Source organism: Leucoraja erinacea, chromosome 13 (assembly GCF_028641065.1).
Source record: "Leucoraja erinacea ecotype New England chromosome 13, Leri_hhj_1, whole genome shotgun sequence".
Lineage (NCBI taxonomy): Eukaryota > Metazoa > Chordata > Chondrichthyes > Rajiformes > Rajidae > Leucoraja > Leucoraja erinaceus.
The window spans coordinates 52,132,301-52,157,486 of NC_073389.1; the positions used below are offsets into that span (position 1 = coordinate 52,132,301).

General features: G+C 49.3%; 1 protein-coding gene across 1 annotated transcript in view; it reads right to left on the minus strand.

Annotated features, from left to right (window-relative positions):
- Positions 1-1,385: 1,385 nt before the first annotated feature.
- Positions 1,386-25,186, minus strand: part of LOC129703051 (A disintegrin and metalloproteinase with thrombospondin motifs 5) — a 49,870-nt gene continuing 26,069 nt past the window's right edge. The window contains exons 6-8 of the mRNA XM_055645239.1: positions 19,573-19,748; positions 12,038-12,213; positions 1,386-1,951 (exon numbers count right to left, since the gene is read on the minus strand). Coding sequence (XP_055501214.1) covers positions 1,393-1,951; positions 12,038-12,213; positions 19,573-19,748 — 911 coding nt within the window. The 3' untranslated portion in view covers positions 1,386-1,392. The remainder of the gene's footprint in view (positions 1,952-12,037; positions 12,214-19,572; positions 19,749-25,186) is intronic.

Below are 25,186 nucleotides of genomic sequence, written 5' to 3' on the forward strand. Positions count from 1 at the left end.
GCACAGTCGGTCGTTTACGAGAGTCCGTCGGCAATGGTTCACGGGCAGATACTGCGGTGAAAGGGAATAGCGTTGGGATGGCTGGACTGTTGCAACCGCTGTGGCGTACGTCCCACTCGAGAGACCCGCCAAGTGCGGTGGTCTCGCCCACACGCAACCCATCCATATATTCAACTATTCGCCCAGTTGGCCACGTTCACCGTCGCTGGAGACAATTCGAGGATGCGCTCCCCTGGTCAAAGTCCGAGGAGTCGGTCACCAGCTCCGCAATGGAGTGTGGGATGGGGAGAGCGTGGCAAGGCAGAGACGGGGCCAAAAACTGTAGACATCTGCTTCTCCGAGAGGGAGATGGAAGGATCCAGGAGCCAAGAGGAACCAGGAGTTCAGGAATAGGATCTCGGAGATGGTTCATCAGATGCAGGATACAGTCCAGGAACCGAGACTTCAGGAGAGGATCTCGGAGATGGTTCATCACAGGATCCAGGGATCCCTAGGAGATGGTTCATCAGATCCTGGATACGGTCTAGGGGTCAAAATTTCAGGAGAGGATCCAAAAGATGGTTAATCAGATGCAGAATACAGTCCGGGAACCAGGAGTTCCGGAATAGGGTCTAGGAGGTGGTACATGAGATCCAGGATCCAGGAGTCAACAGCCATGGAAAGATGCAGGAAAAATGTTCCCAATGTTGGGCGAGTCCAGAACCAGGGGCCACAGTCTTAGAATAAAGGGGAGGCCATTTAAGACTGAAAACTTTTTCACCCAGAGAGTTGTGAATTTATGGAATTCCCTGCCACAGAGGGCAGTGGAGGCCAAGTCACTGGATGGATTTAAGAGAGGGTTAGATAGAGCTCTAGGGGCTAGTGGAATCAAGGGATATGGGGAGAAGGCAGGCACGGGTTATTGATAGGGACGATCAGCCATGATCACAATGAATGGCGGTGCTGGCTCGAAGGGCTGAATGGCCTCCTCCTGCACCAATTTTCTATGTTTCTACGAAAGGGTAGCTGCGTGGTTCTCATTTCCGCCTGGGGCAAGAGAGGCATCTGTGGTAGGTGACCAGCCAGCAGCCATCAGCTACCTTCTCCTTCTCGTTCGGACTGTAGTCCGTAGACTCTTGGACTTCCCGCGTCCAGAGCTCTCCCCCACACACTGCAACGTCCACGTAATTGGATAAGGAGACGGATTCTTGACCGCGTTCTCGACGCCAGGGCGCTTTCTGTCGAACGGCCAAGAACGTTTTCCTTCCTCACCACTCCCTCCCCCCCCCCCCCCCTCCCTCACCACCGAGAAACTAAAACAGGAAATGGAACAAAAAAAAAAAAAAAAAAAAAACGAGACTCTGACTTGGGGTGGGTGGGGGGGGGGGGGGGGTGGCGGTGGGGAAATGTGCATTAACATTTTGTCTGCAAACACTGTTTGAATGCCGATGGTCTCTGGGAGAGAGGACACCCTCGAGCCAGTTTGCCTTCTCCACTCTTGCACTGGACGGTTCGGGTCTGCCAGCCAACGCCACAGGTTCTGGAGCAGGTCAACCAGGGTCCCGTCATCCACTTGGGGAAGTGGGGTCGGGCCGCCAGGGCCCCGATGGCGTTGTCGCTGGCCGGCTGCTCCAGCTTCTTTGGCACGAAGTAGCTGTAGCGGACGTCCAGGGGAATCCCGGGGTTGGTGGCCAGGATCTGGATGATCAAGGGTTCCTTCAGTGGCCCGTGGCCCATGGAGTGGACCTCGTCGTCCCGCTGGCTCCAGCCGCTGTAGTTGAACACGGTGCCGTTCATCTCGATGACCGTCTCCGACGTGGAGATCATGTACTTGCCGTTGAACAAGTAGTCGCCGTTCTTCCTCTTGGCTGCCAGGTAGGCGGTAAACCGCTGCTGGCCCTTGGGCTTGTGCTGTCTCACCTTGATGTGGACCGCCCCGGCGGGAATCCTGGTCACCTCTCTGTAGCCCACACTGAGGGAGAAAGAAGAAGAGAGATTTAAAAAAAACCCGACATCAGCAATGCTTACTTCAGAGAATGCATCGCGGAACTAGGACCCTCGGCCCAGCGAGTCCGCACCGACCAGCGATCCCCGCACACGCACATGCACACACACACACGCACAAACACACGTACACACGCATACACACACGCACGCACGCACGCACACACGCGGGACAATTTACACTTATACCAAGTACGAGTGTGGACTGAAACCGGGGCACCCGGAGAAAACCCACGCGGTCACGGGGAGAACGTACATACTCCGTACAGGCAGCACCCATAGTCGGGATCGAACCCAGGTCTCTGGCATTGCAAGCGCTGTGAGGCAGCAACTCTATCGCTGCGCCACCGTGCCAAATGCAAAGACCAATGCTGGCTGGCTTTACCTTGCACTAAACGTTATTCCCTCGTCATGTATCTACCTGTACACTGTAAATGGCGCAATTGTAATCACGTATTGGCTTTCTGCTGACTGGATAGCACGCAACAAAAGCTTTCCACTGTACCTCGCAACACGTGACAATAAACTTAAGTAACGAACTATGCAGCCTTACAGCGCCAGAGACCCTGGTTCGATCCTGACCACGGGTGCTGTCTGTAGGGAGTTTGTAGGTTCTCCGAGGGATTTCTCCGGGAGCTCCGCTTTCCTCCCACACTCCAAAGACGTACAGGTTTGTAGGTTAATTGGCTTCGGTAAAATTGTAAATTGTCCCTAGTTTGTGTAGGATGATGCTCGTGGGCAGGGATCGCTGGTCGGCGCGGACTCAGAGGGCTGAAGGGCTTGTTTCCATGCTGTATTTCTAACCCAAACTAAACTAAACCATTAGGTATCCAAACCGTCAACTTATAGGCCATGCGCGGATAGTGAATGGGTTGTGTTTTGCCCAAATATCCATGTTAGTAAGTCAAAAAATACTTAAAATCCCCCTCCACCGTCTATTCTGGTGGACACCCTAAACTGGAAGCATTATCAAGGACCCACATCATCCTGGCCACACATTCATCTCCCCGCTACCTTCAGGTAGAAGGTACAGGAGCCTGAAGACTGCAACGTCCAGGTTCAGGAATAGCTACTTCCCCACAGCCATCAGGCTATTAAACTCAACTCAAACAAAACTCTGAACATTAATAGCCCATTATCTGTTTATTTACACTTTATCTGTTTATTTATTCAGGTGTGTATACATTTATATAATGGTATATGGACACACTGATCTGTTCTGTATTCATGCCTACTATATTCTGTTGTGCTGAAGCAAAGCAAGAATTTCATTGTCCTATCTGGGACACATGACAATAAACTCTCTTGAATCTTGAATCTTGACCTGTAGACTTTAGAGTTACAGCGCAGATGCAGGCCCTTCAGCACACCGAGTCCTTTATGACCAGCCCCGATCATACTAGCACCATCCTACACACTGGGGACAATTTACAATTGGCGGAAGCCAATTAACCTGCAATCCTGAGAGAAGCACAGAGTGCTGGAATAACTCAGCGGGTCAGGCTGCATCTCTGGAGAAAAGGGATGGGTGATGTTTCTGGTGGGGAAAGTTCTTCTGACTACTTTCAGCACAACCCACAATCCTGTACGTCTTTGGAGTGTTGGGAGGAAACTGGAGCACCCAGAGAAAGCCCATGCAGTTGCAGGGAGAACGTGCAAACTCTGTATGGACAGCACCCGTAGTGTCATAGACCCGGGTTCGATCCTGATCTGGCTCTGCGTGTGGAGTTTGCACGTTCTCCCTGTGACGGCGTGGGTTTCCTCCGGGTGCTCTGGTTTCCTCTCACATCCCAAAGACGTGCGGGTTTGAAGGTTAATTAGCCCTCTGTAAAATGCCCCATATTGAATGGCGGTGCTGGCTCGAAGGGCCGAATGGCCTACTCCTGCCACCTATTTTCTATGTTTCTATGGAGTGCGATGAGAAAGTTACATAGAACTAGAGTGAACAGATAATGGATGGTCGGCATGGATTCGGTGGGCCGAAGGGCCTGTTTCCACGCTGTATCTTTCAAACAATCAATGTGGAAGAACAACCACCCCAGGAGTGCTGGGACTAATGTTCGGCTTTTATGCTTTTCTCAGACGTTATAATGTACAGATCTGCTATTTGCAATATGTGGCAACAAACTATAATATTGCTGCTGTTCGTATCATAATCTGTTTACAGGGACCATACATGCATTGCCTTGAACACATACTGGTATCCATGGTAACATCAGGCCATGAGCTGCAAAATAAGCCATGCAATCCAACTGTGCAAACTCCTTCAGGCTTCAAGCAAGAGATATGCTCACTCATTGAAAAAGAATGTATTAATACTGCTGCTGGAATATTGAATAAGCAGTTTCACATTTAATTCGCAGCCACGAGGTCGTATTAAAGGTACAGGCTACAGATGGCTTTCTCTCGAGGCTGGATGGCAGAGCTGCTGCCTTACGGCGCCAGAGTCCCGGGTTGGATCCCGACTGTGGGCGCTGCCTGCACGGAGTTTGCACGTTCTCCCCGTGACCTGCGTGGGTTTACTCCGAGATCCTCAGTTTCCTCCCGCACTCCAAAGGCGTAGAAATGTAAATTGTCCCTAGTGGGTGATAGTGTGCGGGGATCGCTGGTCGGCGGGGACTCGGTGTGCCATAGTGTATCTCAAAACTAAACTAAACTAAATTATGTTCCCCAGAGATTATGAATCTGTGGAATTCTCTGCCACTGAAGGCAGTGGAGGCCATTTCACTGGATGTTTTCGAGAGAGTTTAGCTCTTGGGGCTAACGGAACCAAGGGATATGGGGAAAAAGCACGAGCGGGACACTGATTTTAGATGTTCAGCCATGATCATATTGAATGGCGGTGCTGTCTCGAAGGGCCGAATGGCCAACTCCTGCACCTATTTTTCTATGTTTCTAAACTAAACAAAACTAAAAGCCTACACTCTAGTGTGGATGGGGCACGTTGGTCGGTGTGGGCAAGTTGGGCGGAAGAGCCTGTTTGAAGGCTGAGTGACTATGACTCCACACAGTGCAGCTAGCAAGGCATTTGTAACAGAACGACTGATCATCAAAGGGTTAAGCACTTATCGGCCTGGGCAAGTCTGCTTTGATGTACCTTGGCCAGTGCAGGGATTTATACTACCTACAGTTCCTGCGAGTTAAAGTGAAGGAAATTCCAGCGTGCCGCAGATTGTGCTGAAAAAATAAATGGCATTGGGTTGCAGACTCAGCGACAGGCAAACTGACTGAAGCAACTCCATGGGATTCCCAGTTAGAGGAGCACAATTACTGGGGCCACCGAGCCACCGATGACGGCTGCTGGCCCTGTGGTCCGGTGCAGCTCCAGACTGATCCACACGCTCGAAAAATTAAGGGGCTTCTGAAACAAAAACTGGAGAGATGACAATCTCTCACTGATGAATGGAGGTCTTTCTAATGCAGCTGGAAATACCGTACACAAAACACGCGATCCAGATGCACAAACTGGCCAGGGCATCTCGCACAGATGTGGGTTGGGCCAGTGGAACGTTCAAACATCAAGTGTTTCCAGCTGTTTAATAAACAGACCGTGTGTGCGTGCAGGACATTCGGCCAAGCAAGTACCCGGTGTAAGGCTTGTGTTTAAGGTCTTGACACCCAGCTCTGGGACAGTGCATATGGAGAAAAGATGTTGGTTTAGCTTTAAGGTTCAGTTTATTAGAGTCACGTCTACCAAACGTTTCGTTTAGTTTCGTATATTGCAGCGTGGAAACACCGAGTCCTTGCGGACCAGCGATCCCCGCACATTCCCTGAACACGCTCTAGGGACAGTTTTACATTTATACACTTATACCAAGCGAATTAGCCTGCAAACCCGTATGACCTTGTGGGAGGAAAGCCGAAGAAAATCTCGGAGAAAAGCCATGCAGGTCACGGGGAGAACGTACAAACTACGGCGGTCAGAGCAGTCGAACCCGGGTCTCTGGCGCTGTGAGGCAGCAACTCTACCGCTGCGCCACCATGAAGACACTGGAGCAAGGGTAGGTGACGGCACGGTGGCGCAGCGGTAGAATTGCTGCCTTACAGCGCCGGAGACCCGGGTTCGATCCTGACCGCGGGTGCTGTCTGTGCAGAGTTTGCACTTTGTCCCTGTGACCGCATGGGTTTTCTCCGGGTGCTCCGGTTTCCTCCCACACTCCGAATGCGTACAGATTTGTAGGTTAATTGGCTTCAGTAAAAATTGTAAGTTGTCCCTAGTGGGTGTAGGATAGTGTTAGTGTAAGGGGATCGCCGGTCGGAGTGGACTTAGTGGGCCGAAGGGCCTGTTTCCGCACTGTATCTCTGAACTAAACTAAAATCTCTCTATCTTTCTATATCTACAATCAGGGATAAATTAGTTCCCATGAGTGGAAAATTAGTTCCGTGAAGGAAATACCAATGTTGAAATGAAAGTTTCAAAAAAACAAACTTTTGTCTGTTTCAGACAGGGTTCTGCACCAGGGGTGGGATTTAGTTTAGAGATGCAGCACGTAAACAGGCCCATCGTCCCACTGAGTCCGCACCGACCAGCGATCCCTGCACACTAACACTATTCTACACTAGGGACAATTTTCACATTTTTTTAATACCAAGCCGATTAACCGACAAACCTACAGTTGAACAGAGGGATCTGGGTATAACCGTGCATAGTTCCTTGAAGGTGGAATCTCATATAGATAGGGTGGTAAAGAAAGCTTTTGGTATGCTAGCCTTTATAAATCAGAGCATTGAGTATAGAAGCTGGGATGTAATGTTAAAATTGTACAAGGCATTGGTGAGACCAAATCTGGAGTATGGTGTACAATTTTGGTCGCCCAATTATAGGAAGGATGTCAACAAAATAGAGAGAGTACAGAGGAGATTTACTAGAATGTTGCCTGGGTTTCAACAACTAAGTTACAGAGATAGGTTGAATAAGTTAGGTCTTTATTCTCTGGAGCGCAGAAGGTTAAGGGGGGACTTGATAGAGGTCTTTAAAATGATGAGAGGGATAGACAGAGTTGATGTGGACAAGCTTTTTCCTTTGAGAATAGGGAAGATTCAAACAAGAGGACATGACTTCAGAATTAAGGGACAGAAGTTTAGGGGTAATATGAGGGGGAACTTCTTTACTCAGAGAGTGGTAGCGGTATGGAATGAGCTTCCAGTGGAAGTGGTGGAGGCAGGTTCATTGGTATCATATAAAAATAAATTGGATAGGCATATGGATGAGAAGGGAATGGAGGGTTATGGTATGAGTGCAGGCAGGTGGGACTAAGGGGAAAAAAAATTGTTCGGCACGGACTTGTAGGGCCGAGATGGCCTGTTTCCGTGCTGTAATTGTTATATGGTTATATGGTTATATGGTTATAACCTGTATGTCTTTGGAGCTTGGGAGGAAACCGAAGTTCTCGGAGAAAACCCACGCAGGCCATGGGGCGTTTGTACACAAATCTCGCACAAACATGCACCCGTAGCCAGGATCGAACATGGGTCTCTGGAGCTGGAAGCGCTGTAAGGCAGCAACTCTTTAGTCAGAGGGTGGTGAATCTGTGGAATTATTTGCCAGTGAAGGCTGTGGAGGCCAAGTCAGTGGATATTTTTAAGGCAGAGATAGATAGATTCTTGATTGGAACAGGTGTCGAGGGTTATGGGGAGAAGGCAGGAAAATGGGATTGGGAGGCGGAGATCAGCCATGATTGAGGAGGAATTTCATGAATCTGTGGAATTCTTAGCCACAGAAGTATGAAGGGCCTGTCACACTGTATGAGTTTACCCAAGAGCTCTCCCGAGTTTAAAAAAAAATCAAACTCGTGGTAAGTACATAGAATGTACGTAGCGGGTACGTCGGAGCTCGTAGCGCTAACGGCAGGTACTCGGGAAATGCGGTAAGCTCATGAAGATTTTTTTCAACATGTTGAAAAATGTCCACGAGAGCCCCGAGTACCTACGAGCGGCTATTACCGTAATTCTCCGAGTTCGAATCTCGGGGAAACTTGGGAGAACTCTTGAATTACCTCGTACAGTGGGACAGGTCCTTGAGGAGACTCAGTCAATGGATGTTTTTAAGGCCGAGATAGATAGATTCTTGATTAGTACGGGTTATGGGGAGATGGCAAGAGAATGGGGATAGGAGGGAGAGATAAATCAGCCATGATATAATGGCGGAGTAAACTTGATGGGCCGAATGGCCTAATTCTACTCCTATTACTGATGACCTTATGACCTACCGCAGTGCCACCCGGTGGATAAATCGGTCAATAGACAATAGACAATAGGTGCAGGAGTAGGCCATTCGGCCCTTTGAGCCAGCACCGCCATTCAATGTGACCATGGCTGATCATCCCCAATCAGTACCCCGTTCCTGCCTTCTCCCCATTTCCCCTGACTCCACTATTTTTAAGAGCCCTATCTAGCTCTCTCTTGAAACTATCCAGAGAAACTGCCTCCGCCCTCTGAGGCAGAGAATTCCACAGACTCACCACTCTCTGTGAGAAAAAGTGTTTCCTCGCCTCGGTTCCAAATGGCTTACTCCATATTCTTAAACTGTGGCCCCTGGTTCTGGACTCCCCCAACATCGGGAACATGTTTCCTGCCTCTAGCGTGTCCAAGCCCTAACGCTTCAATGATATATCCTCTCATCCTTCCAAACTCCAGAGTGTACAAGCCCAACACGTCGATGTTGACCGGCTGAGGATGAACGTCCATTATGGACCAGCTGATTAAGTGAATGCGCGTCATTATGAATCGGTTCAGCCAGCGTTACATCGCACATCACGGCCGTGCTTTGAACTAAGTGAATGAAAAGCCTCTTGTATAAGCAGAGGCGATGGGCAACCACAGGGAGACAGGGCTGTAAATATTTGGAGACTGTTGTTTGCAAACAACCTTTTCCTCTCTTCCTGACAATTATTGGTCATTAACGTATCTTAAGTGCATTTCTCAACTGCCTGCCTGCTAAAGTGCCGGCCTCCCTGCACTTCTGGAGATATCTGATCCCTGCTTCTGTTCTGATTTCATGAGAATCTGGGTACTATAGTATGTATAAGAAGGAACTGCAGATGCTGGAAAATCGAAGGTAGATAAAAGTGCTGGAGGAACTCAGCTGGGTGCGGCAGCATAGAAACATAGAAAATAGGTGCATGTGTAGGCCATTATTTTTCTGTTCCCAACCCGGATTTGAAAGAAGGTCCACACCAAAAACGTTACCTATCCATGTTCCCCGGAGCACTGGTTAAAACCGCTGATAGCCCCCTGACTCTCAGTCTGAAGAAGGGTCTCGACCCTATTCCTTTTAGTCACAGATTCACACAGAGTGGAAACAGGCCCTTCGGCCCAACTTGTCCATACTGGCCAACGTGTCCCAGCTACATTTGTCCCACCTATCTGCGCTTGGTCCATATCCCTCCAAGCCTGTCCTATCCATGTACCTGTCTAACTGTTTCTTAAACGTTGGGATAGTCCCAGCCTCAACTACCTCCTCTGGCAGCTCGTTCCATACACCCACCACCCTTTGTGTGAAAGGGTTTTCTCCAGCGATGTGGCCTGTCCCGTCGAGTTACTCCCGCACTTTGTGTCTTTTTTCCCCCATAAACCATCGTCTGCAGTTCTTTGTGTCTCAAACTATATGGTATAATTTTAGTCGGAGTAAGCATCAGACATTTGTTGGCACATGGAAATGTAGGGAATGGAGGGATAGAGAGTATGTCAAGGCAGACAGGAGTTGGTTTTGGCATCATGTTCGGCACAGACGCTGTGGGAGGGAGGGTCCATTCTTGTGCTGCACTGTTTGTTCTACGTTCTATGATCGATGGCGCAGCGGTAGAGTTGCTGCCTCACAGCGCAGGAGACCCGGGTTCGATCCCGACCACGGGTGCTGTCCCTACAGAGTTTGCACGTTCTCCCCGCGACTGGGTGGGTTTTCAATGGGTGCTCGAACAAGACGTGCAGGTTTATAGGTTAATTGGCTTGGTATCATTGTAAATTGTCCCTAGTGTGTGTAGGATAGTGTTCGTGTGCGAGGATTGCTGGTCGGCGCGGATTTGGTGGGCTGAAGGGCCTGTTTCCTCACTGTGTCTCTAAACTGTTCTAGATGGCAGCTAAGATCAGGCCGCTGTAATCCACAGGCGTTTGATACAAAATGATCGTCGGAACGATTATTACAAATGAGAGGAAAATCGGGAAAAATAAATGGGCATAATATTGCAATTCCCTGCATTAACATTCCTGTCCCCACAAAATATGAACAGGTCAACAGTGAATTCATACGGTCGATGGAAATGATGTTAATACTTTGAGGGCTTTGGGCGTGCGTTGTGGTCCAGGTTCAGACGTGATCGGAGCAGAATTAGGCCATTCGGCCCATCAAGTCTACTCCGCCATTCAATCATGGCTGATCTATCTCTCCATCTCAAACACATTCTCCTGCCTTCTCCCCGTAACCCCTGACACCCGCACTAACCAAGAATCTATCTATCTCTGCCTTAAAAATATCCACCGACTTGGCCTCCACAGCCTTCTGTGGCAATGAATTCCACAGATTCACCGCCCTCTGGCTAAAGAAATTCCTCCTCATCTCCTTCCTAAAGGAACGTCCTTTAATTCCGAGGCTGTGACCTCTGGTCCTAGACTCTCCCACTAGTAGAAACATCCTCTCCACATTCCACTCTATCCAGGCCTTTCACTATTTGAGAAAGTTGTGTTGGTGCAGTGTTGGATGTTTATCGGGTAGATGCCTCAATAAATACCAGTTGCCGCATTTCTTTGTTTATTTCTTCATGGCTCAGAAAGAAACCATTCAGCATGTTGAGTTTATACTAGTTCACGAAGCAATTCCATCTCCCACTCATATTCCCTGTTACCGACACTACTCCCCCTCCCCCCCCTCAGTGTTATTGAAGCTGTGTAGATTAGACAGACACAAAACGCTGGAGTAACTCGGCGGGACAGGCAGCGTCTCTGGAGAGAAGGGATGGGTGACATTTCGGGTCGAGACCCTTCTTCAGGCTGAGAGTCGGGGAGTTCATAAGTTCATAAGGTCAGAGGTGACGGGAGCAGAATTCGGCCATTCTGCCCATCACGTCTGCTCCGTCATTCAATCATGGCTGATCTATCTCTCAATCAAGAATCTATCGATCTCTGCTTTAAAAATATCCATTCTTGGCCTCCACAGCCTTCCGTGGCAAAGAATTCCACAAATTCACCACCTTCTGACTTAATCCACCTCATCTCCTTCCTAAAGGAACGTCCTTTAATTCTGAGGCTATGACCTCCAGTCCTAGACTCTCCCACTAGTGGAAACACCCTCTCCACATCCACATCCAGGCCTTTCGCTATTCAGTAACTTAGAATGGATTTGTTAAGGGAATTCCTGAGATATGGAAGGGTAAGGTGTGAAAACGACAGAGCAAAGCAGGCGATGGTAAGGAAGTTGTACAGGGCCTTAGTATAACAGAGACCACACCTGGAGTATTGTGTGCAGTTTTGGTCCCCTAATTTGAGGAAGGACATTCTTGCTATTGAGGGAGTGCAGCGTAGGTTTACAAGGTTAATTCCCGGGATGGCGGGACTGTCATATGCTGAGAGAATGGAGCGGCTGGGCTTGTACACTCTGGAGTTTAGAAGGATGAGAGGATATCTCATTGAAACATATAAGATTGTTAAGGGTTTGGACACGCTAGAGGCAGGAAACATGTTCCTGATGTTGGGGGAGTCCAGAACCAGGGGCCACAGTTTAAGAATAAGGGGTACGCCTTTTAGAACGGAGTCGAGGAAACACTTTTTGAGTTGTGAGTCTGTTGAATTCTCTGCCTCAGAGGGCGGTGAAGGCAGGTTCTCTGGATGCTTTCAAGAGAGAGCTAGATAGGGCTCTTAAATATAGTGGAGTCAGAGGATATGGGGAGAAGGCAGGAACGGGGTACTGATTGGGGATGATCAGCCATGATCACAGTGAATGGCGGTGCTGGCTCGAAGGGCCGAATGGCCAACTCCTGCACCCATTATCTATTGAAATGTAAGAATGGTTCATTGTTGGCTGAGGGGAAGGTGATGACGAGATTAGATCGGATCACGTTACCTCCTCTTGGTGAAACTCCGAGAGATCTTCACACAGGTGCTGCTGTCCCCACCACACACTCCGCACTTGTCATGATGCTGCTTGGAGCCGATGATCCCATCGCATCCCGTCCGAAAGCAGCGCCCACGCACACACACGGAGTTGCTGTAGGGTTGGCACTCCGTCCCGTCTGTCACCTGGGGATTACAGCAAAGTGGGTGAACGGATGAACCAGCGAGTGAACAACACTTGATTGGCACATGCGACGAGCCACAGTGATATTCTTTGTTTCTCATGCCCCTGAGGTATGCAAAGGGGAGCTACAGAAAGGGCGCCGTTCAATGTTACAAGTATCTCATTTTAACATAAACCATTCTTAACACATTCTGGAAAGATACAGGGCGGCACGGTGGCGCAGCGGTAGAGTTGCTGCCTTACGGCGAATGCAGCGCCGGAGACCAGGGTTCGATCCCAACTACGGGTGCCGTCTGTACGGAGTTTGTACGTTCTGCCCGTGACCTTTCTCCGAGATCTTCTGTTTCCTCCCACACTCCAAAAGACGTACAGGTTTGTAAGTTAATTGGCTTGGTATAAATGTAAGTTATCCCCAGTGTGCGTAGGATAGTGTTAATGTACGGGGATCGCTGGTCGGCGCGGACTAGGTGGGCCGAAGGGCCTGCGTCACTAAACTAAACTCCACAAAACCTCTAATCTTCCTCCATTGCCAGAGTGAGGCCTATACGCAAACTGGAGGAACAACACCTCATATTCCGGGTATTCCAGGTAGATTACAACATTGAATTCTCCAATCTGTTGGTCTTTGGAGTGTGGGAGGAATCCGGAGCTCCTGGAGAAAACCCACTCAGGTCACAGGGAGAATGTATGAACTCCGTACCCGGGTCTCTGGCGCTGTGAGGCAGCAGCTCCACCGCTGCCCCTCCGGGCCGCAGAATATATCTTTTAACTTTAGATATCTAACTCTGCTGGTGTGTTAACTCAGTCAATATTCAACATTCTGGGCCATATCTGGTTGTCACCTAATATTATCCAGACCTGTCATCATCTCTCCTGTGAAGTCCAATTAATTAATAATACTGACAAACAAGAAAGTCTCGGTGGTGTAGGAGCCAATTGGCAGGATTAATTTTGTTTTTTAGTAAGTTGGTAAAGACCTCCATGCTGTAAATGCTTCCAGATGCTTTTTAGAAGAGTCAGGGTCCTTTTTTTCCATAGAACACCTCTCCAATGGGGAGGGGGAATGGCTGTGAAGTGTGTTAGAAGGAACTGCAGATGCTGGTTTAAACCAAAGATAGACACAAAATGCTGGAAGACACGAATGCTGGAGAAACTCAGCGGGTGAGGCAGCATTTATGGAGCGAAGGAAATAGGCGACGTTTCGGGTCGAGACCCTTCTTCAGACTGATGTGGGGGTGGGGGAAGAAGAAAGGAAGAGGCGGAGACAGTGGGCTGTGGGAGAGCTACCCCCCCCACCCCCACTTCAGTCTGAAGAATGGTAATGATCCGAAAAGTTGCCTATTTCCTTCGCTCCATAGATGCTGCCTCACCCGCTAAGTTTCTCCAGCATTTTTGTCTACCTTCGATTTTCCAGCATCTGCAGTTCCTTCTAAAACTCAAAATGCTGGAGTAACTCAGCGGGACAGGCAGCATCTCTGGAGAGAAGGAATTGGTGACGTTTCGGGTCGAGACTCTAAACGTCGCCCATTCCTTCTCTCCAGAGATGCTGCCTGTCCCGCTGAGTTACTCCAGCATTTTACGTCTATCTTCGGTGTAAACCAGCATCTGCAGTTCCTTCCTCCGCAAGGTTTGGAGGCATATTCAAGGAATGGGTGTGAGGGGAAGATGTGGAAACAAAGAACTGCAGATGCTGGTTTATACCAAAGGTATACCAAGCCCCGGTGCACACACCTTACCTTGGACTTTAGAGATACAGCACGGAAACAGACCCTTCGGCCCACCGAGTCCCCACCGACCAGCGATCACCCTGTACACCAGCACCACCCTACACACTTGGGGCAATTTACAATTTGCACGATGCAATTAACTTGAAGACAGCCACAAAATGCTGGAGTCACTCAGCGGGTCAGGCAGCATCTCATGGAGAATAGGGACCCTTCATCGGCCTGTGTCGAAATGTCACCTATTCCTTTTCTCCAGAGATGCTGCCTGACCCGCTGAGTTACTGCAGGATTTTGTGCCTACCTTTGGCGTAAACCAACATCTGTAGTTCTTTCTTACAGGCACAGTTGTGGATTGTGGTAGGAAACCAGAGCACCCGGAGAAAACCCACGCGGGCCACGGGGAGAACATACCAAAACCTGCTCTTATCCTTCTGCACATAATCCAAATCCCTAGACACTAAATGCTGGAGTAACTCAGCGGGCCAGGCAGCATCTCTGGAGAGATGGAATGGGTGACGTTTCTGGTCGAGACCCTTCTTCAAACTGATGTCAGGGCAGAGGGACAAAGATAGAATGTAGGCAGAGACAGTAATAGCCCTGTCCCACGGTACGAGTTCATTCCAAGAGCTCTCCCGAGTTAAAAAAAAATCAAACTCGCGGTAAGCACGGAGAATGAATGTAGCGGGTACGTCGGAGCTTGGGGACGTCTCTTACCGGCTCATAACGCCGACGGCAGGTACTCGGGAAGACTCGCTAACGGCAGGTACTCGGGAAGACTCGCTAACGGCAGGTAAGCACGGGAAGAGTAATGAAGTGAAGATTTTTCAACATGATGAAAAATGTCCACGAGAGCCCCGAGTACCGACAAGCGGCCATTACCGTAAATCTCCGAGTTCGAATCAGGGCAAACTCGGGCGAGCTCTTGGAATGAACTAGCACCGTGGGACAGGGGCTTTAAGACTGGTGGGAGAACTGGGAAGGGGAAGGGGATGAAGAGCGGAAACAAGGGCTGTCTGAAGTTAGAGAAGTCAACGTTCATACCCCTGGGGTGTAAACTACCCAAGTGAAATATGAGTTGCTGTTCTGAAGAACAGTCTGAAGAAGGGTTTTGGCCCGAAACGTTGCCTATTTCCTTCGCTCCATAGATGCTGCTGCACCCGCTGAGTTTCTCCAGCTTTTTTGTGTAACCAAGTGAAATATGAGTTGCTGTTCCTCCAATTTGCGCTGGGCCTCACTCTGACAGTGGAGGAGGCCCAGGACAGAAAGGTCAGTGTAGGAACGGGAGTGGGAGTGGAAGTGCTGAGCCACCGGGAGATCGGGTAGGTTAAGACACTGCGTTTCCTTGAATCTAGCTATGCTGAACAGCTAGCTGCTCTCTAGGACAGAAGTGGAGTGTGCAGCGACTCTCCAAGAATGTTTCCTTCCTTATTTAACTACTTTCTAACTGTTCCACCAGCGTTCAACTCAGCCGTGACTTAGCTGTGAGTCACGCCCGGGCAGGGCACACGCCCCACCTCTAATGTTTATGTGAAATGGCGGCCGATCAAGAAAGGCAGCGGCTTCAAGTCACGGGCATTAAGTATTGGTTTTACGTTACTCAATTGGGATGTGGTTATAGATTATTACTAGTTAGTGGCGGGGCGGGGAAGGAATCTGTCGAACCCAATGTTAACAAAGTACAAGCTGTCTCTCGCGATGACACTTTAGATTGGTGTTGGCAAGGATGTGAAGCAAAAGCAATCTTTCTTCAATTAAAGTCGCTACGAGCCAAAAGGCCGAGACATTTTGGTCACCATTCTTAGTTCACTTTAGAGACACAGCAAGGAAACAGGCCCTTCGGCCCACCCAGTCTGGGCCGACCAGCGATCCCCACATACTAATGCTGCCCTACACGCAACAGACAATAGACAATAGGTGCAGGAGTAGGCCATTCGGCCCTTCGAGCCAGCACCGCCATTCAATGTGATCACAGCTGATCATCCCCAATCAGTACCCCTTTCCTGCCTTCTCTCCATATCCCCCGACTCCGTTATCTTTAAGAGCCCTATCTAGCTCTCTCTTGAAAGCATCCAGAGAACCGGCCTCCACCACCCTCTGAGGCAGAGAATTCCACAGACTCATCACTCTCCGTGAGAAAAAGTGTTTCCTCGTCTCCATTCTAAATGTCTCTACCCCTTATTCTTAAACTGTGCCCCCTGGTTCTGGACGAGGGACAATTTACAATTTTACTGAACCCAAGTAACCTACAAACCTGTGGGTCTTTGGAGTGTGGGAGGAAAACCAGAGCGCCCGGAGAAAACCCACGCAGGTCACGGGGAGAACGTGCAAACTCCGTACAGATAGTTTCACATTGGCTATTCATTCCTCACTGCTCATCGATGCGTTTTTGAGGCCAATCTTCGGGACCAATCTTAACTAACATAACTACTAAACTAGCAACAGATAAGCCAGCGCAGGTAAAGGCAGTAAAATCCCTTCCCAAAACCATATTGATTGATCGGAGGATTGATTGAAAGATACAAAATTGGGAGAATTCGTGTTCTGTCTGTACGGAGTTTCCACGTGCTCTCGCCCATGGAGGGACCCAGGACTGTGTGGGTTTCGGGAGGTCCTGGTGCTCCGGAGGTGTTCGGCGAAACCCCCACACTCTTGGTCTCACCGATAAGACACACCAGACGTTTGTAGGTTGATTGAAAAACGGGTGCTGTCTGCCGGAGAAACTCCGTGCGGGTGAGGCACTCCAAATCTATGGAGCAAAAAGGAAATAGGCTAACGTTTCGGCACGAAACGTTGCCTATTTCCTTTGCTCCATAGATGCTGCCTCACCCGCTGAGTTTCTTCAACATTTATGTCTACCTTCGATTTTCCAGCATCTGCAGTTCCTTCTTAAACAGGTTCGTAGGTTAATTGGCTTCAGTAAAAATTGTAAATTGTCCCTAGTGTGTGTAGGATAGTGACAGTGTACGGGGTGATCGCTGATTTGCGTGGACTCGGTGTGCCGAAGGGCCTGTTTTCACTCTGTATCACTAGACTAAACAAGAGGATAGTGTTGGTGTACTGGGTGATCGCTGGTCGGCACGGACTGGGTGGGCCAAAGGGCCTGTTCCCATGCAGTCTCTCCAAAGTAAAGTCTATAAACGGAAGTGGATTTACATGCTTTCTTTATATCGGCTTGCAATTTTTCATCACAGACTGAGAGCATCTTAGCTGCTCTGCTTCTTGCAGCTTTGCCCATGTATTTGAATTCGAGGACAACACAGCCTGCCCTCCTGCCCTTCCCCTTCCCTCAGCCACGTGCCTGGAACATTTGGGCGCGGCCGACCCCCATACAAGTCAATGTCACACTGTGTTGTCGGTCGAGGTTGGGCTGAGCCCGTTCCAGTCATGTTTGGCTTGGGACTGTGACAGCTGGCAGCGAGAGTGGCCCTGTCCATCCATCTCTGTGGATCCGAGCCCATCCTAATCCCACGCTGGGCCTCGTAAACCAAAGCCAGCCCCTCCCCAAGAAAAATCGCTTCACGCCAGCCCGGCAATGCCACTGCATTCGGCCAAAGGTGTAACCCGAGGCACTCTTCCTGTTCCCTCCTTCTTCCCCCCACACCCCCCCCCCTCAGCTAAGGACCTTGTTCAAAAACCATGTTCACAGTTTACAAAGTACTGCTGTAATCAAAACTGCCGCACAGCGCCAGAGACCCCGGTACGATCCTGACCACCAGTGGGATCGGCCCGTTGGTGTGCGGGGATCGCTGGTCGGCGTGGACTCGGTGGGCCGAAAGGGCCTGTTTCCGTGCTGTATCTCTAAACTAAACCAACCTGCACAAAATCTAAATGGCAGCTAGGATCAGGCACCAGATGTCCCCAGGTGTTTATTGTACCGAAATGTGGCGCAGCGGTAGAGTTGCTGCCTCACAGCGCCGGAGACCCGGGTTCGATCCTAACTGCGGGTGCTGTCTGTACGGTGTTTGCACGTCCTCTCCGTGACTGCGTGGGTTTTCTCTGGGGTGCTCCGGTTTCCTCCCGCACACGCCAAAGATGTTCATGTTTGCAGGTTAGTTGGCTACTGTAAATTGTCCCTAGAGTGTCGGATAGACCTAGTGCACGGGTGATCGCTGGTCGGCACGGACCCGCGCTGTATCTCGTAACTAAAGGAACTTTTATTACGTATTCGCAGTTTACAAAGTACTGCATTAATCATTACAAATCATTAACCCACAAACCTGCACATCTTTGGAGTGTGGGAGGAAACTGGGTTAAAGCCCACACAGATCACGGGTAGAACGTACAAACTCCGTACAGTCTGCACCCGTAGTCGGGATTGAACCCTGGCCTCCGGCGCTGCGCCACCGTGCCGCCCCAACCGTAGCTTGCCCTGTTGCCTCACGATGTCAGTTTCGTTCACCCATTTTCACCCTGAGAGTTGTGAATCGGCGGCATTCTCTGCCACGGAAGGCAGTGGAGGCCAACTCACTGGATGTTTTCAAGCGAGAGTTGGATATAGCTCGTAGGGCAAATTGAATCAAGGGATATGGGCAGAAAACAGGAACGGGATACTGATTCTGTCATGATCATATTGAATGGCGGTGCCAGCTCGAAGGGCCGAATGGCCTACTCCTGCACCTATTGTCTATGTTTCTACCTTTACGTCATAAACATTGTCGGTGGCCGATTAGGAAAAGGGGAGATGCAACGAGACCTGGGTGTCATGGTACAACAGTCATTGAAAGTAGGCATGCAGGTGCAGCAGGCTGTGAAGAAAGCGAATGGTATGTTAGCATTCATAGCAAAAGGATTTGAGTATAGGAGCAGGGAGGTTCTACTGCAGTTGTACAAGGTCTTGGTGAGACCACACCTGGAGTATTGCGTACAGTTTTGGTCTCCTGGCTAGCACAGGCTAGATGCAGGAAGATTGTTCACGATGGTGGGGAAGTCCAGAACAAGGGGTCACAGTGTAATGATGCGGGGGAAATATTTAAGGACTGCGATGAGAGTGGTGAATCTCTGGAATTCTCTGCCACAGAAGGTAGTTGAGGCCAGTTCATTGGCCATATTTAACAGGGAGTTAGATGTGGCCCTTGTGGGCTAAGGGGATCAGAGGCCAGTTCATTGGCTATATATTGAAGAGGGAGTTAGATGGTGGCCCTTGGAGTATTTGTGGCTAAAGGTATCATTGGGGGTATGGAGAGAAGGCAGGTACACGTGGATACTGAGTTGGATGATCAGCCATGATCATATTGAATGGCGGTGCAGGCTCGAAGCATCGAATGGCCTATTCCTGCACCTATTTTCTATGTTTCTATGCACCCTTGGAGTATTTCGATGCTTAGTTATTGTTGAGTATAACTTGGTATAATCAGTTTAGATTGGCTTTGGGTTTGGTTCTCTCGATTGAGCGCTTATCCTGGCGTTATGGCACAAGTACGTGGTATCAGTCTGAGGACGGGTCTCGACCCGAAACGTCACCCATTCCATCTCTCCAGAGACGCTGCCTGTCCCGCTGAGATCCCCCCAACATTTTGTGCATACCTTCGATTGAAACCAGCATCTGCCGCTCTTCCCTGCACACAGCTGGTGTTCTAATTGTAATTTGTGGCAAACAAAGTGTGGGTGATTTTTGACGAGCGCGATTCATTTCTTTACCTTCTGGGAAAAGACGACATAGTAGCCTGTTCCCTTGGCCCGACAGGTCAACTTGCACGCATCAGCAGGGGTGACTCCAGCGTACTTGGGCACCCACTCCACAAACGTCTTCACTCCTTTGATGTCGGTCTGGTAGCCGTTTCTCGCCTCACATTGTTCGTCTCGGAAAGATTTACCTATTTGGATAAAAAGACGTCTTATTAATCTTGCCGAGTGAGGTGGAGGTTCACCTGCACCTCCTCCAACCTCAGCTACTGTATCCGCTGTTCCAGGTGTCAACTTCTCTACATCGGCGAGACCAAGCGCAGGCTCGGCGATCGTTTCGCTGAACACCTCCGCTCAATCCGTCTTAACCTACCTGATCTCCCGGTGGCTCAGCGCTTCAACTCCCCCTCCCATTCCCAATCTGACCTTCCTGGGCCTCCTCCGTTGTCAGAGTGAGGCCCAGCGCAAATTAGTAGAACAGCACCTCATATTTCGCTTGGGTAGCTTACACCCCCAGCGGGATGAACATTGACTTCTCTAACTACAGATTTCCCTCTCTCTCCGTCCCCTCCCCCTTCCCAGTTCTCCCACCAGTCTTACTGTCTCCGATTACATTCTATCTCTGTCCCGCCCCCACCCCCGACGTCTGAAGAAGGGACTCGACCCAAAGCGTCGCCCGTTCCTTCTCTCCAAAGATGGTGCCTGTCCCGCTGCCTCCAGCATTTTGTGTCTACCTTATTAACGAACCCTGTACGGAGCTGGGTGCACGGGACGAGCTGCCGCAGCAGGCAGGTACTATTGCAGCATTTAAAAGACATCTGGACAGCTACATGGACAGGAAAGGTTTACCGGGATAGAGTCACAGATAGAAACCGGAGCACCCGGAGAAGACCCACATGGGTCACGGGGAGAACGTGCAAACTCCATACAGACAGCACCGGTGGTCAGGATCGAACCAGGGTCTCTGGAGCTGCGAGGCAGCAACTCTACCACTGCACCACCGTGCCAAGCAACTATTCTCAAGTGACTTTTATATTCCAACTAGACTAAGTGGGACCCGTTGGGTCCCAGCATCACACGGGAGGGCTGGTCACCCAACAGAGAGACTGGGCAGCAGAGAGAATGGTGATTTAAAAAAAAAAACATTAATATCTCTCTGATTTTTCATCGATGGGAAAAGTTCTCTGGTCCAGTCCTCAGAGGTGGGCTCTGAGTGAGATGGCCAAAAATGGCGACCGTAAGTGGCGGCATTCTCTCGGAAATCACATCGCAGTGAGTCAAAAGCGGTCAAGATCTTACTTTTAGTAATATAGATTCTAATATGCCACACTCTTCCAACCAACCCACATGCTTTCCTCCCATATTTTATCGGACTCCTTTTCTCTCCTGACCAACCATATTCCTTGTTCCACACACGCCACGCATCGCCACTGAGAAATAGTCTCTGCCATGTCTGTCCAGCATTCCTTTCACTTGCTGCTCTGCGGAGCGCTGCACATCTTTTAGTGCTTTCCACTCCTTTGGAAATCCAGCCACACTTTGGACTCAAACGATCAGAATACAAAGTACCGCTGGGCGAGCGGCAGACTGGAAAATATTCCCTTTCCTGGCACGAAGCAACAAGACACTGAGCCATCGGAAGCCAAGAACAACAGGATCTGACAGCAGACTGAAAAACACTTGCCACCAGTAATGTTTCAAAGTACAAATAAGCCCAGGGTCTTTCAAGTGGCCGCCTCGATCAACCCCTCTGAACTTAGCTCTGTGCAGCTCTGCAGAACACACAGGCTGAACTTCCAAACTAACTGAGCTTTCCTCAGCAAAGTCAACCTTAATCACTACTTCATTCTTATTTTGCATTTGCTGCAACTTTAGCTTTTATTTTAGTTTTCAGTTTTAATTTTGGAGATGCAGCGTGAAAACGGGCCCTTCGGTCCACACCGACCAGCGACCCCCGGCACTAGCACTAGCACTAACACACGCACCAGCATGCACCAGCAAACACACACGCACTAGCACACACACACACACACACACTAGCACACACACACACGCACTAGCACACACGCACTAGCACACACACACACACACACACACGCACTAGCACACACACACTAGCACACAGCACTACACACACACACACGCACTAGCGAACACACACACACACACACACACACACACACACACACACACACACACACACACACACACCCACACACACACACACACACACACACACACACACACACACACACACACACACACAAGAACACACACACTCTGCACATCCAATTTACAGAAGCCAATTGACCTACAAACCTCTTTTGGAGTGTGGGAGGAACACAGAGCACCCGGAGAAAACCCGCGCGGTCACGGGGAACGTACAAACTCCGACCAGGCGGCACCCGTTGTCGGGATCGAACCCGGGTCTCTGGCGCTATGAGGCAGCAGCTCTACCGCTGCGCCACCGTGCCGCCACCCCCCAACAGAATTGAATGGTCAGGTGTTGGAGAGGTTGAGGTAGCCAGATGTGAAATTCACCATTGAAGGCAGGGCATCATATCCCAAACACAAACTTGACGCAAACTAGTTTCCAGTGCATTGTGCACTAAAACTACAGGTCATAAGGTCACAAGGAATAGGAGTAGAGCTGAATCTACTCCGCCATTCAATCACGGCTGATCTATCTCTCCCTCTTAACCCCATTCTCCCCATAACCTCCGACACCCGTACTAATCAAGAATCCATCTATCTCTGCCTTAGAAATATCCATCGACTTGGCCTCCACAGCCTTCTGTGGCAACCAGCTCCACAGATTCGACACCCTCTGACTAAAGAATTTTCTCCCTTAAAGAACGTCCTTTAATTCTGTGGCTGTGCCCTCTAGTCCCAGACTCGCCCACTCTTAACACAGGCCAACCTTCCAGGGTTGAAAAATGCATTACGATACGATATGATGTTATTTCCCAAGGCTTTCAACTTTATTGGAATGGTAAATGGTGTCTGGAGCAGAAATGTGCTTTTCCACAGTATTTCTATTTATCCTCACGGTGAACTCTTGCCGTTCTCTGCCACAGAAGCGAAAAGCCAAATCATTAAACATAATTTGTGAAGGAGTTAGATATTTTCCTAAAGGCTTTGTGAGTTCAAGGGATGAGGGGAGAATGTTCGAACGGCAGCACTCAAAAGATACAGCGGGAAAACCGGGCCCTTCGGCCCACCACCGATCAGCCGTTCATACTAGTTCTATGTTATCCCACTTTCCCATCCACTCCCCACACATCAGGTGCATGTCACATCTGGAGGCCAATTAGCCGACAAACCAGCACGTCTTTGGGATGTAGGAGGAAACCGGAGTCACAGGAAGAACACAGGAAGGTGCAGCGGTAGAGTTACTGCCTCACAGCGTTAGAGACCCAGGTTCGATCCTGACCACAGGTGCTGTCTGTACGGAGTTTGTACGTTCTGCCTGTGACCGCGTGGGTTTTCTCCAGATCCGATGGCTGATCTATCCCTCTCTACTAACCCCATTCTCCTGCCTTTTCCCCATAAGCCCAGATACCCGTACTAATCAAGAACCTATCTATCTCTGCCTAAAAATATCCATTAACTTGGCCTCCACAGCCTTCTGTGGCAAATAATTCCACAAATTCACCACCCTCTGACTAAATCAATTCCTCCTCATCTCCTTCCTGAAGGAACGTCTTACAATTCTGAGGCTATGACCTCTGCTCCTAGACTCTCCCCCTAGTGGAAACATCCTCTCCAAAACCACTCTATACCATAAAGAAGGGTCCTGACCCAAATTGTTATCTATCCATTCCCTCCAGAGATGCTGCCTGAACTGTTGAGTTGCTCCTGCAATTTTTGCTCAAGGTTTTAGTATCTGCAGTTCCTTATGTCTCTATCTTTCATGGTATCTAGCTTGAGTCTAAAGAAGGGTCTCTACCCAAAATGTCACATTCGTTTTCAGTTCAGTTCTGTTTCGTTAATTGTCGTGTGTACTGAGGTACAGTGAAAAGCTTATGTTGCAAGCTAACTAGTCAGTGGAAAGACAATGCATGACTACAATCGAGCCATTTACAGTGTATAGATGCATGATAAGGGAATAATGTTCAGTGCAAGATAAAGCCAGTACGGTCCGATTAACAATAGTTCGAGGGTCACCAATGAGGTAGAGAGTAGTTCAGGACTGTTCTCTGGTTGTGGTAGGATGGTTCAGTTGCCTGATAACAGCTGGAAAGAAACTGTCCCTGAATCTGGAGATGTGCCTTTTCACACTTCTGTACCTTTTGCCCGATGGGAGAGGGGAGAAGAGGGAGTGGCCAGACTGGCCCTTGATGATGCTGCTGGCCTTGCCGAGGCAGCGTGAGGTGTAGATGGAGTCAATGGAAGGGAGGTTGGTTTGTGTGATGGTCTAGGCTGCGTCTACGATCCGCGATCTGCTGCAATTTCGTGCGGTCTTGGATGGCAGTGCCAGAGGTGCCTGCCCGAGCCGCTGAGTTACTCCAGCATTTCGTGCCTACGGTATCTAGCTTACAGGTGGGGTGTTATGAAAAACTCTGTCTGTCTCCTTAGCTTTAGTTGCAGAGCCACTGTGATGTGAAGTATTTGGCTCCCATGGACAACTGGGATAATCCAAAGGATTTTCCTGGCATTTGTCCGCGAATTCCATCTGGAGAGACACTTGTGAAATACTGCTTGGATAGGTTGACTATGTTTCAGACAGGTTGACCATAAAACGTGTTGGATAAAATCAGTCAAATTTATTTTGGTCAAATTTCTTTCCCTCAAGATTCAAGATTCAATTTAATTGTCATTTGGACCCCTTGAGGTCCAAACGAAATGCTGTTTCTGCAGCCATACATTACCATATAACCATATAACCATATAACAATTACAGCACGGAAACAGGCCATCTCGACCCTTCTAGTCCGTGCTGAACACATAATCTCCCCTAGTCCCATATACCTGCGCTCAGACCATAACCCTCCATTCCCTTCCCATCCATATAACTATCCAATTTATTTTTAAATGATAAAAACGAACCTGCCTCCACCACCTTCACTGGAAGCTCATTCCACACAGCTACCACTCTCTGAGTAAAGAAGTTCCCCCTCATGTTACCCCTAAACTTCAGTCCCTTAATTCTCATGTCATGTCCCCTTGTTTGAATCTTCCCTACTCTCAGTGGGAAAAGTTTTTCCACGTCAACTCTGTCTATCCCTCTCATCATTTTAAAAACCTCTATCAAGTCCCCCCTTAACCTTCTGCGCTCCAAAGAATAAAGCCCTAACTTGTTCAACCTTTCTCTGTAACTTAGTTGCTGAAACCCAGGCAAATTACAAACAAATAGACCCAAGACACAACATAATTTACATAAACATCCATCACATCGCTGTGATGGAAGGCCAAAAAAACTTATCTCTCCACCCTGCACCCCCCCCCCCCCCCCCTCGTGTTCCCTGTAGATATTTACATCAGAGATCCTCCTGCCCTTTTCTTGCGAATTCCAGCAAATGTCACAGAATTCCCTTGCGCACATATGTTTCGGTTTAGTCTTAGTGATACGGCGAGGAGATAGGCTTGCCGAGTCCGCGCCGGCCAGCGATCCCCGCACACGCTAGCA